Raw genomic sequence first — 15885 nt, forward strand, 5'->3', positions numbered from 1 at the left:
AAGATGCGAAGGGGTGCTGATAAGTGTTGAGTCTAACCCAGAAGAAATTGAGCTAGGAAGCTGTAAATTGCAGGGTGTACTTGTCTATTTGTCTATATTCAATGATGCAAAAATCAACTACCTATGATATTAACTCTTTTTTTTCTGGTTCAAAGTGAGCATGGCAGCATCTCCAAAGGCAATCAGTGTGGAATAACATAGAACCATCAAGTTCCTGTTTCTCCAAGGAAAAGGTACAAAGCAGATCCATGATGGAATGTCACAAACTTTAGGTGACGGTGGCCCTTCATATACAACAGTTAAATGTCGGGTTGTAAGTTTTAAAACTGGCCATTTCAGTGTTGAAAGTGAGAAAACCCAGTGAAGGCCTGTCTCCTTGCCTACAAATGTGAAAGCCATCCATGCCATGATCACAGAGGACTGCCAAATATCAGCCAGAAGTATTGCTACATATCTGGGGATATCACTGAGTGAATTGGTGGCAGTATCCACAACGACTTGGGAATGAGAACACTTACAGCCAAGTGGATCCTGAAGGAACAGTCTAAGATAAGGAGGCACAGTGGTTCCCCAGGCCAAAGACGTTCCATGTACAAAGGTCAGCGTAGAAGCAAATGGCAACCATTTTTGGGATAAGGGTTCAACCATCAATGTAACATATTGCTGTTAATAATTGACAAAGCTGAAGCAAAATATTAGGAAAAAACATAGAGGGGGGGGGGGGATTGCAAGTGCATTGACATCCTGGGGGAATATGTAGAACAGTGTGGCAATTTCGGCTTCCTAGCTCAATTTTTTCTGGGTCAGGCTCAATACTTATCAGCACCCCCTCGGATAGTTTTTTTAAAATATCTCTAGTACCCCATTCCAAAATTCTCACAATTTTACACAATCGCAGACAACATGCATTAATCTTCACCATTCATATAACATGTCGGACAGTCTGAGTTTAGTCTCATACCCCTGTTAAACAACTTAAACGCGGTACGATAAACTCCATGCACTAAATCCGACAGCGATACTTGCTGACCTTCAGTTAGAGATATCAGTGGACCCACATACAACACTGCGGCCCATTTATCTTCACCAACACGGCCTCAAGCTTTTCCCCACTTTTCTTTTACCTTTATTGGGAACTGCTGTAAATAGTAAGAAAGCATCTGTCTATACAAATATGATATTACGGCCGTCGGAGCTCCAGAACATTAACAGGAGTTAAACCGCAAGGACAGATACTGACCGGCCGCGGCAACAAACGCACTCCGTAACCAAAGGGGCTGAAAAAATAACTACGGGAACATCATAACGCTCTCAAAATTGTTCAAACAATGAAGAAAAAAAAATACACAACAAAATGGACCTGTTCCAAAAAGATTACCCCCCCCCCCCCCCCTGCTGTTCTTTCATGGTGAAAATCCAGCCAACCTAAAAACCTCTGGTAATTAAGGCTGGGTTCCCACGGGGCAGAATTGCTGCAGACTTTCTGCACGGAAATTCCGCCAGCAATTTTGATCGCAGGATAAAGCAGCAAAGTGGCCGAGATTTGCAAAAAATCTGTGGAGAATCCATTCCGGCCAAGCTGCACTGAAACCGACATACCGCGCGGAACTCAAAGCCGCAGCATGTCAATTTTATCGCCGTCTCCGCTACGGCCATCTCTCCTCTCTCTGGGGAGAGATGGGCACATCGGAAAGTAGGCGTCAAAGCCGCCTCAAAACCCGCGCTGTACAGCGTGAATTTTGAAGCTGCATTTCTGCCAAGGAAACCTCGCAGTATTTCCGTGCGGTCATTCCGTGAGATTTCTGCCCCGTGTGAACCCAGCCTTAGGGTTCCCCAAGAGGGGGGTGTTTATAGTGGCTCCAGATTTCTGCAAAATCGTCTGAAACTTATTCCATAACTTAATCTTATATAAAACAAAAATCTGTTTGTGTCGTATACAGGCCCACAGTTCTGGTCCGATCCGAGTGACATTTTGCATGAGCGTTCTTCAGCACCAGGTGACAAATACTGGCATAATCAAAAACTCACCGACTTCCCCTGTAATTTTGTTGCCAATAGCAGCCAATCAGAGCTCAGCTTTCATTTCTTATACTGCACACTTCTAACACCATCATGAAAATGCTCACAAATCATATATATTAGCTCGGGCCGAGACGGCTGCTGTCTACGATGTACCACCAAAACAAACTTTTCGCATGTCAGCGACTTTACCAACAGTGTCCGCTGGCGGCGCTTATGTAGCAACTAATGACATTAAGGCCTCGGTCACAGGGGCGAAAAAGTCCATGTGAAGCCCATACTTTCCTATCGGTTACTTAACACATGCGATGTTTTGTAGCATGCGACATCCTAACACAAAAACCTCACGGGTCCGGCGATATGCCTGCAACTCATGAGGTTTTGTAGCCCATGTTTCCCTATGGAGCCTTCCTCTCCGTTGCATCGCATGAAAACGCGGTTTTCATTCAATGCAACTTTGACAGTAGGAAATCCCACGGTCACAGCTATAATCTAAACCCTAGCTGCAGGGAAAAAATTAAAAAATACACATACATCACCTTCTCTTCGCAGCAGCTTCTCCCCGATTCCCGTCACTGCCAGTCCCCCCCCCCCCCCCCCCCCGAAAAGCCTTGCATATGGTGCTACAAAATCGCGGTATTGCCGCGAAAAGACGCAGCGATATCGTACAGAGCAGCAATGCAACCTTGCTGCGATTTTCTCGCGGTCATGCTGTGTTGCTCGTGTGATCGAGGCCTAATGAACATTTCAGCTAAAAGAATTATCAGTGAAGAGGATTGCGCTTAAGGTTGATGTGCCAATCGCCTCAATCAAATTTTTGATGAATGGCTGATGTGGAACCGCTGCAAAATGGCGCAGGAACATCAGTTATTATGTAGAGGTAGGTAATAACTTTGAAAGCCCAATTTTCAATAACCAATCCCTGGGCTTATGACATCATGCAACGCACGGGTAGATCACCTAGCTGTTAAAATAATACTCGGATATAGTCCCTTTTTTCCTCCTTTCATCCCTCTCCCACATACCGTTATATGGGGGGGGGGGGAAGTATTGTCTCCGCTGCTGCCTCCCTCCTGTTCTCATGCTGTGGGTGGACGGCATGGCTTACTTAATAGAGGGCTGCCGCTGTGTTCTCTTACATGCATACTGGGGGAAAGGAAGGTGGGGTGGGAGGTGGGGACACTCAGCGGGCCGCTGGCATACACGCTTGATGCTCCTGTGGCCTACCTCATGGCGACCCCGGGGTGCGATGTAACACAGAGCAGGGTGCCTTGTTCTGCACGGCCGGCGTAGAGGCGCTTTGACCTGAGCAAAAGCGCAGGTCCAGCGGGGGCGCAGAACGAACGCAGATGCAAGTGTCTGTGCATTGCTAGGGGGTGCCTTCTTCTGGCCGGGCGGCAGGGAGGGTATTTCAGCAGCCCAAATGCGGCCCTCCAGCGGGGGCCGGCAAGTAACCCAGGTGCACGGCTCCCTACAGTGCAGCTGCAGCATGAGCTTAGTGGGCTGCCAGGATCTGCAGCTCATCCAGATCTGCAACCAATCAGGTACAGGGGGAGTCACCCCCCCCCCCCCCCCCCGTCAATCTTGACTTCACCAGTTCTTCCTGGTGGCGTCAAGAAACACTAATACCTACACCATGTTACCCTCAACACGCAAATAGCCAGAATGCTAAAAGGGATGAACCAGAATCACCTGTGAGGACACTGATGAGTCAGTCACTCACAAACCCTCCTAAATAATGAGGTGGGTGACTACTTAGTGTTTCTTCCTGCACAGAGAAGTGGATAGAGGGTGTCAGACCACATGGTACCTTGTAGTGCACCATGTAGGCTTGCAACCTATTAGTAACGCCATATTTGAAACAAGCGGGCTGCCCTGCACAGGCACCCTGGGATCCCCCACCATTCACGTTCAACCAAAGAGGATTTAATCTCCAAACTATCCAAACCAAATCCTGCACCATTCATAATCAACGACAAATAATGTGGATAGTGATCAGACACCGTCTGTGGTAGATATTCCACTCTATTAACATAAGGAAGCATTGATGGGAGCACCTATGGGGAGATCTATTGTAGAAAGTGTATTATGTGAACTGCAACAACAAAAGTATTGGCAAACTTCTGGATTTCTCCACAGAACACGTAACCCTAATTCCATTAATATGAGTGCAAAAGCAGTTGGGGAAGGAGAAGCCACTATATGGCCTTTATTAAATGTATCCAAGCAGGGATACAGACAACTATTTAAAAAAAAAATCGCTCACAATTAATATAGGAACAGCAGAGGACATAGTCACAAATTCCATCACCTTCTTAATGAGTTCGCTGGAATACGGAGGAGGGAAACATATTGCCAACAAAAAATATTTATTTTGCGCCATAATACATTTGAGACAAACTAATCTCCCCATGGAATCTATAGAAGATGACTCACGTGTAAAAGATATTTTTATGAATCAGTACACTGACTCCACGTGAATAATTGAAGTACACAGAATGAAAAGAACGTACCCGTACAGAATGGTAAAGCAAGTGTAAAGTATCACTTGTTAAATGTGTTTATAATAAACCAACAATAGTTGTTTGAAATTGTTAACTAGATGAAAAAACAGCATATCTTATCACATATTCCACAAAATTATTTTAACCTCTTGAACCATGGTAAATGATATTCATGTTTACATGTGTAATTTAAGATGCCAGTTGCATTGCATGGTAGAGGGCTAGAGAGAGGGAAATAAAAGGCACACCCCACCTCACACACATATACCCACATTCCATAGGGCTCTAATCACCTAGGCTAAGTGATCATGGTCAAAAAATAAATAAAATCACAACATCCCTAAAAGTGAGGCGCAGTACCCAGGAACCTCCCACCTATCTAACAAAGGATTTCATCTCAAGCAGCCAAATACTCTACCAATAATCATCACTACTTATTACTGTTATAGAGATGTTGATCATGTTTAGCAATCCAGGAAGCGGCATCCCTAGAATGATCATAGAAAAATATTGCATAGAGTAGGCTCATTTTGCATATCCGTACCACTAGTTTGTGCTGAAAATGGCCTGCATGATAGTACTCACAGAGGCAGATGAAGCATATAAAGCAGGGACATGCTTACCCTTCTCAATTACAGGGTGCCATAAAGCTAATCAACCACTCTAAGACCGGAAGCAACATGGGATCCAATGATTAATATAATGCAGTGCATTATATTAATGTATAGTATAACATTCAAGAAACTAAATTCCATTAACTCATTATAAGTAGACCAAGTACCTATTCCCTTAGTCATAGAGGGGTGAGGACAGAACTGTGAAAAGCTCAGTTGTTAACCCCATTTATCAAAATGGTCATGGAAAACAGCAAATAACAGACAGAATTTTATGATGAAGTACAAATGTCTGATACTAGATGACCACCAACGATGGGCTATTTCTAGAACCACTGATGGCTGGCCAGCTCCTGCATCAACCCCCCTTCTACCGACACGGCATGGACGGTGACAGCGGGGAGGAGAAGGACAGCGGCCGCAGGGAGAACGGAAGCGGAGGGCAGGTATGAGCACCAGAGCGGGGAGGAGAGTGACAGCCTGCCTAGCTGCAGCGGCCGCAGGGGGTACAGGAGTGGAGGAGAGGTATGAGCGCGGCGCCAGGGTGATACAAGCTCAGATGGGAGTCAGCCAGGGACATGTCACGAGGGATGCGGGAGCTGAGGGGGGCGTGCCCTTGAGTTCCCGGTCAGTGACACCGGCCAACCCGTGTGCCCTGGGAGTTCCCTGTCACTAACAGGGGCCAACCCATGTCTCCACCCATACATCCGATGGAGACATAATGCACCAGTACCCAAAGCTCCTGCATCCTTGTGCAGATTACGGGCAGACTACAAACCCCCCGCGGCCTCATTTGCTTTGGAATACTAACAAACACCTAATCAGACAGCAGGCGTGTGCTTAAAGGTCCTGTGATGATGTAACCATTATGTCATCAGGGGCGTAGCATGTAACTTGCTCACTGGGGATGAAGGACCTTTGATGATGTCACCATCATGTGATCAGGGGCAGAGCATGTAAGTCACTCACAAACCCACTCACTCACGCACGGACAGGCAGGTCATCTTTAGTAGTTTGACTAGTGAATGCAAATACAGAGGCAAAAAAGAAACAAAAGTAGCACGACACGGCCGTGAGAAAAACGGCCATGTGGATAGATACATAGGTTTACATTAGCTCCGTATTAAGGTTCGTATAACCACTAGAGATGAGCGAGCACCAAAATGCTCGAGTGCTCGTTACTCGAGTCGAACTTTCAGTGATACTCGAGAGTTCGTTTCGAGTAACGAACCCCATTGAAGTCAATGGGCGACTCGAGCATTTTTGTATATCGCCGATGCTCGCTAAGGTTTTCATTTGTGAAAATCTGGGCAATTCAAGAAAGTGATGGGAACGACACAGCAACGGATAGGGCAGGCGAGGGGCTACATGTTGGGCTGCATCTCAAGTTCCCAGGTGCCACTATTAAGCCACAATAGTGGCAAGAGTGGCCCCCCCTCCCCCACACTGTCAGCGTAAAGATTGTTCTCCTCTGCCACAGCTGTAACAGCTGTGGAAGAGAAGAACGATGTTAGCCCATTGAATTCAATGGAGCCGGCAATACAGCCAGCTCCATAGAAAGCAATGGGCTGCCGGCGATCGCGGGATGAATTGTCGGGAAGGGCTTAAATATATAAGCCCTTCCCTGCAATTCATCCAGAAATGTGTAAAAATAAAAAAAATATATATACTCACCTGGTCCCGGCAGACGGAGTTCAGCGCGGCCGCAGTCCTCCTGAACTGCTCTGAACAGCTGGGAGTAGTATTCAGCAGCCGGGGATTTAAAATCCCCGCCTGCTGAATGAGCTGCCTCTGATTGATTGGTCAGGCTGTGACCAATCAGAGGCAGATCAAACTCACACCCATTCATGAATTCATGAATGGGTGAGTCAGTGCTGCCTCTGATTGGCTCAGGGGCAGCTCTCAGCTGAATGTCATTCGCCCCTGAGCCAATCAGAGGCAGCACTCAATCACCCATTCATGAATGACCAATCAGAGGCAGCTCATTCAGCAGACGGGGATTTTAAATCCCCGGCTACTGAATACTACTCACAGCTGTTCAGAGCAGTTCAGGAGGACTGCTTCCGCGCTGAACTCCGTCTGCAGGGACAAGGTGAGTATATATATTTTTTTTACACATTTCTGGATGAATTGCAGGGAAGGGCTTATATATTTAAGCCCTTCCCGACAATTCATCCCGCGATCGCCGGCAGCCCATTGCTTTCTATGGAGCCGGCTGTATTGGCGGCTCCATTGAATTCAATGGTCAGTGCTCGTTTAACCGAGACGAGTACCGCGTGGTGCTCGTCTCGAGTAACGAGCATCTCGAACACCCTAATACTCGAACGAGCATCAAGCTCGGACGAGTGTGCTCGCTCATCTCTAATAACCACGGACCGAATATGGAGTAAAAATACGTTCATCCGTGGTTTCACATGTAGCATTTTAAGGAAAAACTGTATTTTGTGGCATTTTTCAGATTTTTTTTTGGTTCCAAAAACCCTGCGACAAGACGGTGGCCGTAGTTCAACAGGAAGTTACGAAATATACTACAAACTATGCATTTTCCTCATTGGTCTTTAGTCCATGGCTTTTATTTTTCTTCACACAGGACAACTACCAGCCGAAAAATCACTCCACACTTTAGTGCTAGCGACCTGACGGGATACGGAACTAGAAATCGCTCAGTAGTCGCTTTGCTTCAGCTCACTAGAATTAGGTAACTAGTGAGCGAGTTCATCTTTGACGGACTGCCTGTTCATAGTGAATGGAGGCGGGCGAACAGGGGAGACCGCCGGCGAGCTCCGCCTCCAATCATCTTTTGAGCACATATTGGCGCATTTCTCTTTCCTTTTTGCGTGTGGCAAACAAATACGCACCGACTGAGATGGCTAATTGATTCTAGAGGAGTTCTTTTCCCAGTGGAATTAACCCTTTCCAATCCAATTTGTATGGTGGTTTTCCTAGGGGGCTTACTCTTTTTCTGCAGTTATACACCAGCGCTATCTGCTGGCTAAAGCCAGTACTGCATGAGGGGACACGTTGGATAGGCTCCGACAGCAGAGAGGCTGGCAATATACAGTAAGAGAACCCCGACGGACGTCTTCCAACATCGGAGCTGCACAGCCTTAAATCATAATGTCTTCAGAGGTCAGACAGTGGATTGGAAAGGGTTAAGCAGCGTATTACACATCTACTAGCGTATTGTGCGCGCATTTGCGCCCCCACCGACTTCTATGGGGATTTTTGGTGCGCAAATGTGCAGAAAAGTAGTTCTTTTTGCGTGACTGAAATGCACAAGAAAAATCTGAAGAACCATTGAGATAGATTTGTTGTATTCTCTGTCTATTGGGCAGGTAAAGCCCCCTGCGCACCGCCAGCAGCGCCGTCCGCACGTACTCGGTTAGTTTCATTGTCCTCTGTACTGCGGATGGGCCGCACGGGTCGCCATTGGACATGTGCAGTACAGATTTTTTTTTTTTTTAAACTACTGCTAGGTGATGACGCGGAATCCACGACTTTTCCGCAATGTTCTTGCAGAAGGGCCGCAAGCCGTCTGCATGGAATCTGTGAGAAAATAGAGCATGCTGCGATTTTTCCTCCGCTTGTGGAAACCGCAGTTGGTTTCCGCAAGTGTGCAGGACGAATCGATTTCCCATGGCATGCTTTGGGCGCTATTTGCTGTGGATGACCACCGGCAGTCATTCGCAATACAGCTCCATACCGTACGCCCGGTCACCGTATGGTAAGTGTTGCGTTTTTTGTTTTAATTTTTCCCCCGCTAAAAAAAAAAAAAAAGAAGTCAGAAAAAGAAAAATTAAACCACAACAAAAACGTCACAAGTTTTTTTTTATGTTACAAGCCTAAAAAAAGCTGCTAAAAACTGTGTAAAAGAGGCCAATAGCATAAAACAACTAGTTTTACTCTCTTTTTGTTTCACACAACTATACTTTATACTACACTTCAGCCTCTACAAGTCAGGCATTGCTGGGCCTTGTAGTTTCACAATCTACGAGTTTACGTAAACACTTACGAGAATACGAGTAAGTACGCTTTTTTTCTTACGTAAACCACGCAAGAGCAGTGATGGTACGCCCTAGCAACAACGCAGTTTACGTAAAGCTTCCCCGGAGACTAGGCCGCAGCCTGAGCGCAGAGTGGCGCTGGTAACTCACACGTCTGTGCCCTGCCGTACGAAGCCGGAGTTCAGGCAGCGCCGGGCTATCCTCCTCCACACCGCGTCCCTGCAGCTGAAGTACCGGAGCTTCCTGCACACCTGCCCGAGTCGCCCCAGCGCCCTGCCGTCCAGGTAGGAGAGGACGAGCAAGAGGATCTCCTCAGGCAGCTGCAGGAAGTGGGGTCCCATGTCGGAGGGGGCCTGGCGCTCGGGATGTGGAGGTGCTGTGGTCTCTGCTCAGGACTCTCTCCCATGGTTGGTGCTCGGGTCACAAGTAGATGGGACTACTGGGAGCCATGTCAGTGTCTGGCCGAGTCACGTGACAGGCCGTCTTGCTACCGTAGTACACAGACGCGGTGAGCTGCTACGACCAATCACATTCCAGCTTTCATTATATCAGTGCAGGCTGGATGATCATAGAAGTGATCTGATTGGTCGTTGTCCGTTTTTCTATGGACCAATGACGTCCACAGAAACAAAAGTGTTGCCTTAACAACCTGCATTCTGATTGGTTGCTATGGGTCACTCTTTTCTCCTATACACGATTTTTCTGTTGCTAGGGGGGGTGCGGTGGGTCAGTAGCCACAAACCAACAATTGCCCCCGAAATAAAAGCTTACTCCCTTGGACAGTTGACCTTTTTTGGGTGTCCGTCTGACATTTTAGGGCAGCGGCCATGTTTGGTTTTGCTTCTGCAGTCGTGGCTTAGCATTAATATTGTAAAGTCTGATTTTAGGCGAAGTTCACACCGGCGTTCGGGGCTTCCGTTTTCCTGTTCCGTTACTGGAGGAAGAAAATGGAATCTCTTGGACGAACGGATCCGTCTTATGACAGAACCAAACGGCGCCAAACGCACCCCACTGACTTCAATGGTGTTCATTTGGTCTCCTTTCAGCGGCGCAGCCTTTTTAGCGGACGTAAAAGTCCTTCGTTGTACGTTTACTTCAGACATTTTGTGGCAGATCAGCGACGGGACCTAACGGAGGCTCGTAACGCAAATGTGAACATAGCCTTAGCAGCATCACGTTTTAACCCCTTCTTGGCGCAGGACGTCCTAGGTGTGCGGGGGTTAATACGTGACCGGCTGGCTGTCCGCACATACCTTTAAATATCTGTATTGCGGATGGACACGACCGCTCACGCAGTGCAGATTTTCTTGTTTTAAATCTCTGTTTTTCCCGTGCCGCCGCTAAGGAACGACGCGGGTACCCACGACCTATCTATTATGTCAATTGCGGATGGGCTGTGGGACAGACTGCTTCCATTTTTCTTCAATAGAAGCCATCTGTGTGGAAACCGCACGAAGATAGAACATGCTGCGATTTTTTTTTTTTCTCCGTTTGCAAAAAAATCACAATTAGTTTTCGCGACTGTATAGAAAAAAGCGATTTTTGCATTGCATGTTCCAAACAGTATTTTCTGCGAATCCGCAGTGGGGACCCCGACCGCGAAATTCCACAATGCAAATCTGTGTGCCACCGGCCTTACCCATTATAGCCTACGTATGTATGTGTTTCACGGATAAACATATGCTGGCGTGAACAGGACTTTAATAGAATGCCTGCAGAAATACCATATACTGCAATACTGAAGTATTGCAGTATATGGTATCAGCGATCAAATGATTGCGAGCTCATGTCTGCTTGGGGGGCTAAAACAGAAGTAATAATAAGTGAAAAAAGGTTTTTTAAGGTTGTAAAAAAAAAAGGATAATAAAAGCTTTAAAAAATTGATGCCTGCCCTATAAATGGGTTCCCCACTTCTTACCCAGCCAAAACACACGTGAATGAGTTCAATGAATGGCCTAGCGCTGCCTGTGATTGGCTGAACACTGTGACCAATCACAGGCAGCGCTTAGCTGTTATTCAATGAATGGCTGATCGCTCAGCCAATCACAGGCAGCCCTTTCAGCAGCCAGGGATTTTAAATCCCCGCCTGCTGAAGGAGCTTCAGACAGTGCAGGGGGACCAAGCAGCGAGACGCGCCTGAGCCCCGACGGCAGCGGAGAGGTGAGTATATATATTTTTTAATTTTTTTACACAAGCTAGGGATGATTTTTCAGGGACGGGCTTATATTTTAAGCCCTTACCCAAAAATCACTGCAGGGGTTCCCGGCAGCCCATTGCTTTCAGTGGGGCTGCCAGCAGCAGCGGCGGCCCCATTGGAAGCAATGGGAGAACATTGCGATCCTCTGCCACAGCTGGCAGCAAATTCTTTACACCCCGTGGAGAGTGCCAACATTACTGAATACTGTGACAGTGCTTTCCTATGTACGCACATAATCACGCTCATCTGAATTAACCCATTAATCATGCAGCATAAATAACATAATACATTTTTTCTACGTGTTGATACGATTATAACAATACCAAAATTATATTTTTTTTTTTTAGGGTTTTCCACTGTTGCACAATAAAATAAGAATTTCGTCTCTGTCTTCCATTTTTTTTTTTCAATTACTTTTTTTCCTTGTAGGATAAACAGTGTGTTCAGTTTATTTTTCAGGTCGTTACAGAGGCGGTGATATTTAATGTTTTTTCTATTTTAAAGAGAGGAAAGTGGGCCAAAAAGATTTTTTTATTTTTAATACAAAATTTTTTATTCTTTTTTTTTTCATTATTTTTATTTATTTTTTTTACACATTTTTTATGTCCCTGTTGGACACTTGAACCCACGATCCAATGATTGATATGACAATACATTGCAGTACATCAGTACTGCAGTGCATTATTGCTATTGCAAGCAATTATATGCAAACCTGTCGGTCCTCCACGGTGACATCCCGGCGGGCTGATGACATCATTCTGACAAGCAATAGGAGCTGGCTTTGACTGACAGCTAGGCTCCTTCTATATCCACGGGGATCAGTGAGTACACCGATACCCACTGTGAACCCTTTATTTGCCGTGATCAGCAGTGATTGTGGCATGTAAGGGGTTCACAGAGGGTATCGGTGTACTCACTAGAGATGAGCGAGTATACTCGCTAAAGGCAATTGCTCGAGCGAGCATTGCCTTTAGCGAGTATCTCCCCCGCTCGAGACGGAAGGTTCGGGTGACGGAGCGGGGGAGCGGTGAGTAGCTGCAGTCACCAGGAGAGAGCGGGGGGGGGGGGGGGGGGGGGGAGAGAGAGATCTCCCCTCTGTTCTGCCCCGCACTCCCCCGCAGCTCCCTGCCTGCCGCCAGCACCCGAACCTTCTGTCTCGAGCGGGCAGGTACTCGCTAAAGGCAATGCTCGCTCGAGCAATTGCCTTTAGCGAGTATACTTGCTCATCTCTAGTACTCACTCATCCCCATGGAACATTTATGGCAAAGCTAGTGATTTTTCTTTAAAGGGGTATCCAGGCAGAAGCATTTATCACCTGTCCACTGGTTAGATCATGGGCTCATGAATGCGGGCTGTTTCTGATGATACCACTGAGTTCCATTGGAAAGGCAGGGCACATGCTCCATGGCCTCTCTATTCACTAACCTTAGGACTTGAGGTAGGGGCGGGTCTGGCTACTAAAACTTTGTAACAGATTCCAGAAGGAGCCCAGCATTACGAATACATCAAAGCCCCTTCTGATGCACGGCTGGCAAACTATCCTTAGTTGTAAAGGGCAAGTTGCCGAACTTACACTCTGTGGTTTTTAAGGTGGTTTTAGCCGTTATGGTACAATAGAGAAGATGGATTTTAAATGTATTTAGGTTGCTAGCTTCCTTCTGGGATATGCCAGCAAATCAAATTAAGGATGAAATGAGTGAAGAATAGCTGAAACGTGCTGGTTAACCCCTTAAGGACGCAGCCCTTTTTTTTCCCATTTTCGTTTTTTTCTCCCCCCTTTTAAAAAAATCAAAACTCTTTTATTTAACCATCGACGTCGCTGTATGAGGGCTTGTTTTTTGCTTGACGAGTTGTATTTTTAATGGTGCTATTTAAAGGGGTTGTCTCGCGAAAGCAAGTGGGGTTAAGCACTTCTGTATGGCCATATTAATGCACTTTGTAATATACATCGTGCATTAAATATGAGCCATACAGAAGTTATTCACTTACCTTCCCTGCGCTGGCGTCACCGTCTCCATGGCTCCGTCTAACTTCAGCGTCTAATCGCCCGATTAGACGCGCTTGCGCAGAAGGGTCTTCTGCCTTTGGGTCTGTTCGGCAGCAGTGGCGTTCTGGCTCCGCCCCCTTCCACGCGTCATCGTGTAGCTCCGCCCCGTCACGTGTGCCGATTCCGAGACGGGGACGCCAGCGCAGGGAAGGTAAGTGAATAACTTCTGTATGGCTCATATTTAATGCACAATGTACATTACAAAGTGCATTAATATGGCCATACAGAAGTGCTGAACCCCACTTGCTTTCGCGAGACAACCCCTTTAATGTACCATAAAATGTACTGAAAAACTTATTGAAAGTGGAGTGAAATAGAAAAAAATGAAATTCTGCCATCTTTGGGTGTGTCTTGTGTCTACGGTGTACACACTGCAACAAAAATGGCATGATAACGTTATTCTGTGGGTCAGTACAATTACTACCATACCAAACGTATACAGTTTATTTTTTTTGCTGTAGTATTTCTATTTTTTTTTCAAAATTATTAATTTTTTGTATTTGTTTTCTGCCGCCATCTTCTGACAGTCATAACTTTTTCCATTTTTCGTCGACATAGTTGTTGAGGGATCATATTTTAGCGGGATGTCCTGTAGTTTCCGTCGTTAGCATTCTGGAGTACATACGACTTTTTGATCACTCTTTATTACATTTTGAGGGGGGGATGCAGTGACCCATAAAGCGCAGTTATGGCGCTCTTTTTTTTTTTCTCGGTCGGATTCCACCTGTGAAATCTCGCAACGGAATCAAACTCGACGTCCCCCAGAAACCCTATACTCACCTGTGCGGATCTGTCGCAAGCGTGTCGGCCAGCGCTCATGTGCAGTGCAGCGCACGACGTGCCGGGTTATGACACGGATTCCCGCTATTCTTCTGCTGTGCCCACAGCGCGGAGTATTGCGGGACAGACAGCTTACAGCTTGACTGCAATGGAAGCCATCTGTGCATTTTTCCGCACAAATTAGAACTTGCAGCGATTCTCCCCTGCGAGTGGGAAATCGCAGTTGATTCATTTAATATAAATATTGCAAAAGGGGTGTTTGTTAAACTTTTATTACGTTTTATTTTTTCCTTTTTTCTTTAGTCCCCAGAGGGGACAAGAACATGCGATGCTTTGATCGCTCCTGCAGTATGATTTAATTCCATAGCATTATATTATACTGCGATCTGATCGCATTCTATCAAGCCATTCCATAGGCACGGCTTGATAGACATTCTGTTATGACAGCCTTGAGGCCTTTCAAAAGGCCCCTGGGTGCCATGACACACGTACAGCAACCTGCGATCTCATTGCAGGGGGCAGTACGGGAACCCAGAGCATCGGTCTGGGTATTTTAATGCCACTGTCAGAATTGACGACGGCATTTAAAGGGTTAACAGCTCCAATGAGTCATGCGGCTTATTGGATCTGTTGCAGACTGGTGCCAGCAGCCGCGTTGTATGGAGCGAGATCGTTCCGCAATCTCTTGTCATACGTACCCCGAACATGCAGGATGCAACTGTACGTCTTGCAGCATTAAGGGGTTAAAGGAGTTGTATCAGAATTTCAAGTTATCCGCTATCCGCAGAAAAGAGGATGACTTGCTGATCGGTGCAGGTCTCCCTGTGGGGTAACTGCACCACCACCCATCTGCATGGGTATTTCCATCAGTCCCATTGAAATGTGCAGCCCGTGCTCCTTTCAGAGTGACGTCACTGTGGGGGAAAAGTGACCCCCATAGTGGCAGGAGAGTAGGACATGGGTGTCCCATTCTTGAGATCGCCATGGCTCTCAGCAATGAGACACCCAACAAACAGCAAGTTATCCCCTTTCCTGTGTAGAGGGGGTAACTTAAAATTCTAGTACAACCCATTTGATTAAAGTTACCCTCTGGTTTCAAGACAAAATTCTGTCCCGGAACTGGAAAAGAATGGGGTATATATCCTGCCATTGTTCTTCTCTGCTGTTCTTTGATCCACTGGTTCTGGGTCCTGTTTTTAGCCATCCAAAATGGCCAACAAAACCTCCGACTACCTAATCCTCACAGTGTATTGGTAGTGTTAAATTACTAATGCACTATATCTGCTGTCTGATTGGCGGGTGCTGTTCATGTGATCAGCATTAGCCAATCAGAGCAATGACAATATGCATTCGGTAGTTTGAAAAATGGTGCAGCCATCTTGGATGGCAGAATATAGGGCCTGAAACCAGTGGATTGGGTTGACAGCAGTGAAGAACAACTTCTGGTTATATACCCCTGTGCCCCTCCTGTCCAGGACAGAATTTTGTCCCTCAACAGGAAGGTCACTTTAAGGAATTACACCCATGGTCAAATTATGGCTCTTTTTTACTGGGTTAAGCAACATGTCTCCCGAGTGAGTACCGGTGCTTTAATGACGTAAGTCCTGGGTCAGTCCGCTTTAGGGCGCCTTCACACGGCTGAATAATACTGAAACAGCGTGCGGAATATGCCATCCTAAGATTCCATACCGCATTCTCTAATGTTCCATCTATGAAGCAC

General features: G+C 46.4%; 1 protein-coding gene across 2 annotated transcripts in view; it reads right to left on the reverse strand.

The window, feature by feature from the left end:
* Positions 1-9692, reverse strand: part of FBXW4 (F-box and WD repeat domain containing 4) — a 168656-nt gene extending 158964 nt beyond the window's left edge. Inside the window, exon 1 of one of the 2 annotated variants that reach the window (XM_066600955.1) lies at positions 9292-9692. In XM_066600955.1, the coding sequence (XP_066457052.1) occupies positions 9292-9482 (191 nt within the window). In that variant the 5' untranslated portion in view covers positions 9483-9692. The remainder of the gene's footprint in view (positions 1-9291) is intronic. The other variant, XM_066600954.1, reaches the window with a different exon arrangement.
* Between the last annotated feature and the right edge of the window lie 6193 nt (positions 9693-15885).

Source organism: Eleutherodactylus coqui, chromosome 4, assembly GCF_035609145.1.
Source record: "Eleutherodactylus coqui strain aEleCoq1 chromosome 4, aEleCoq1.hap1, whole genome shotgun sequence".
NCBI lineage: Eukaryota > Metazoa > Chordata > Amphibia > Anura > Eleutherodactylidae > Eleutherodactylus > Eleutherodactylus coqui.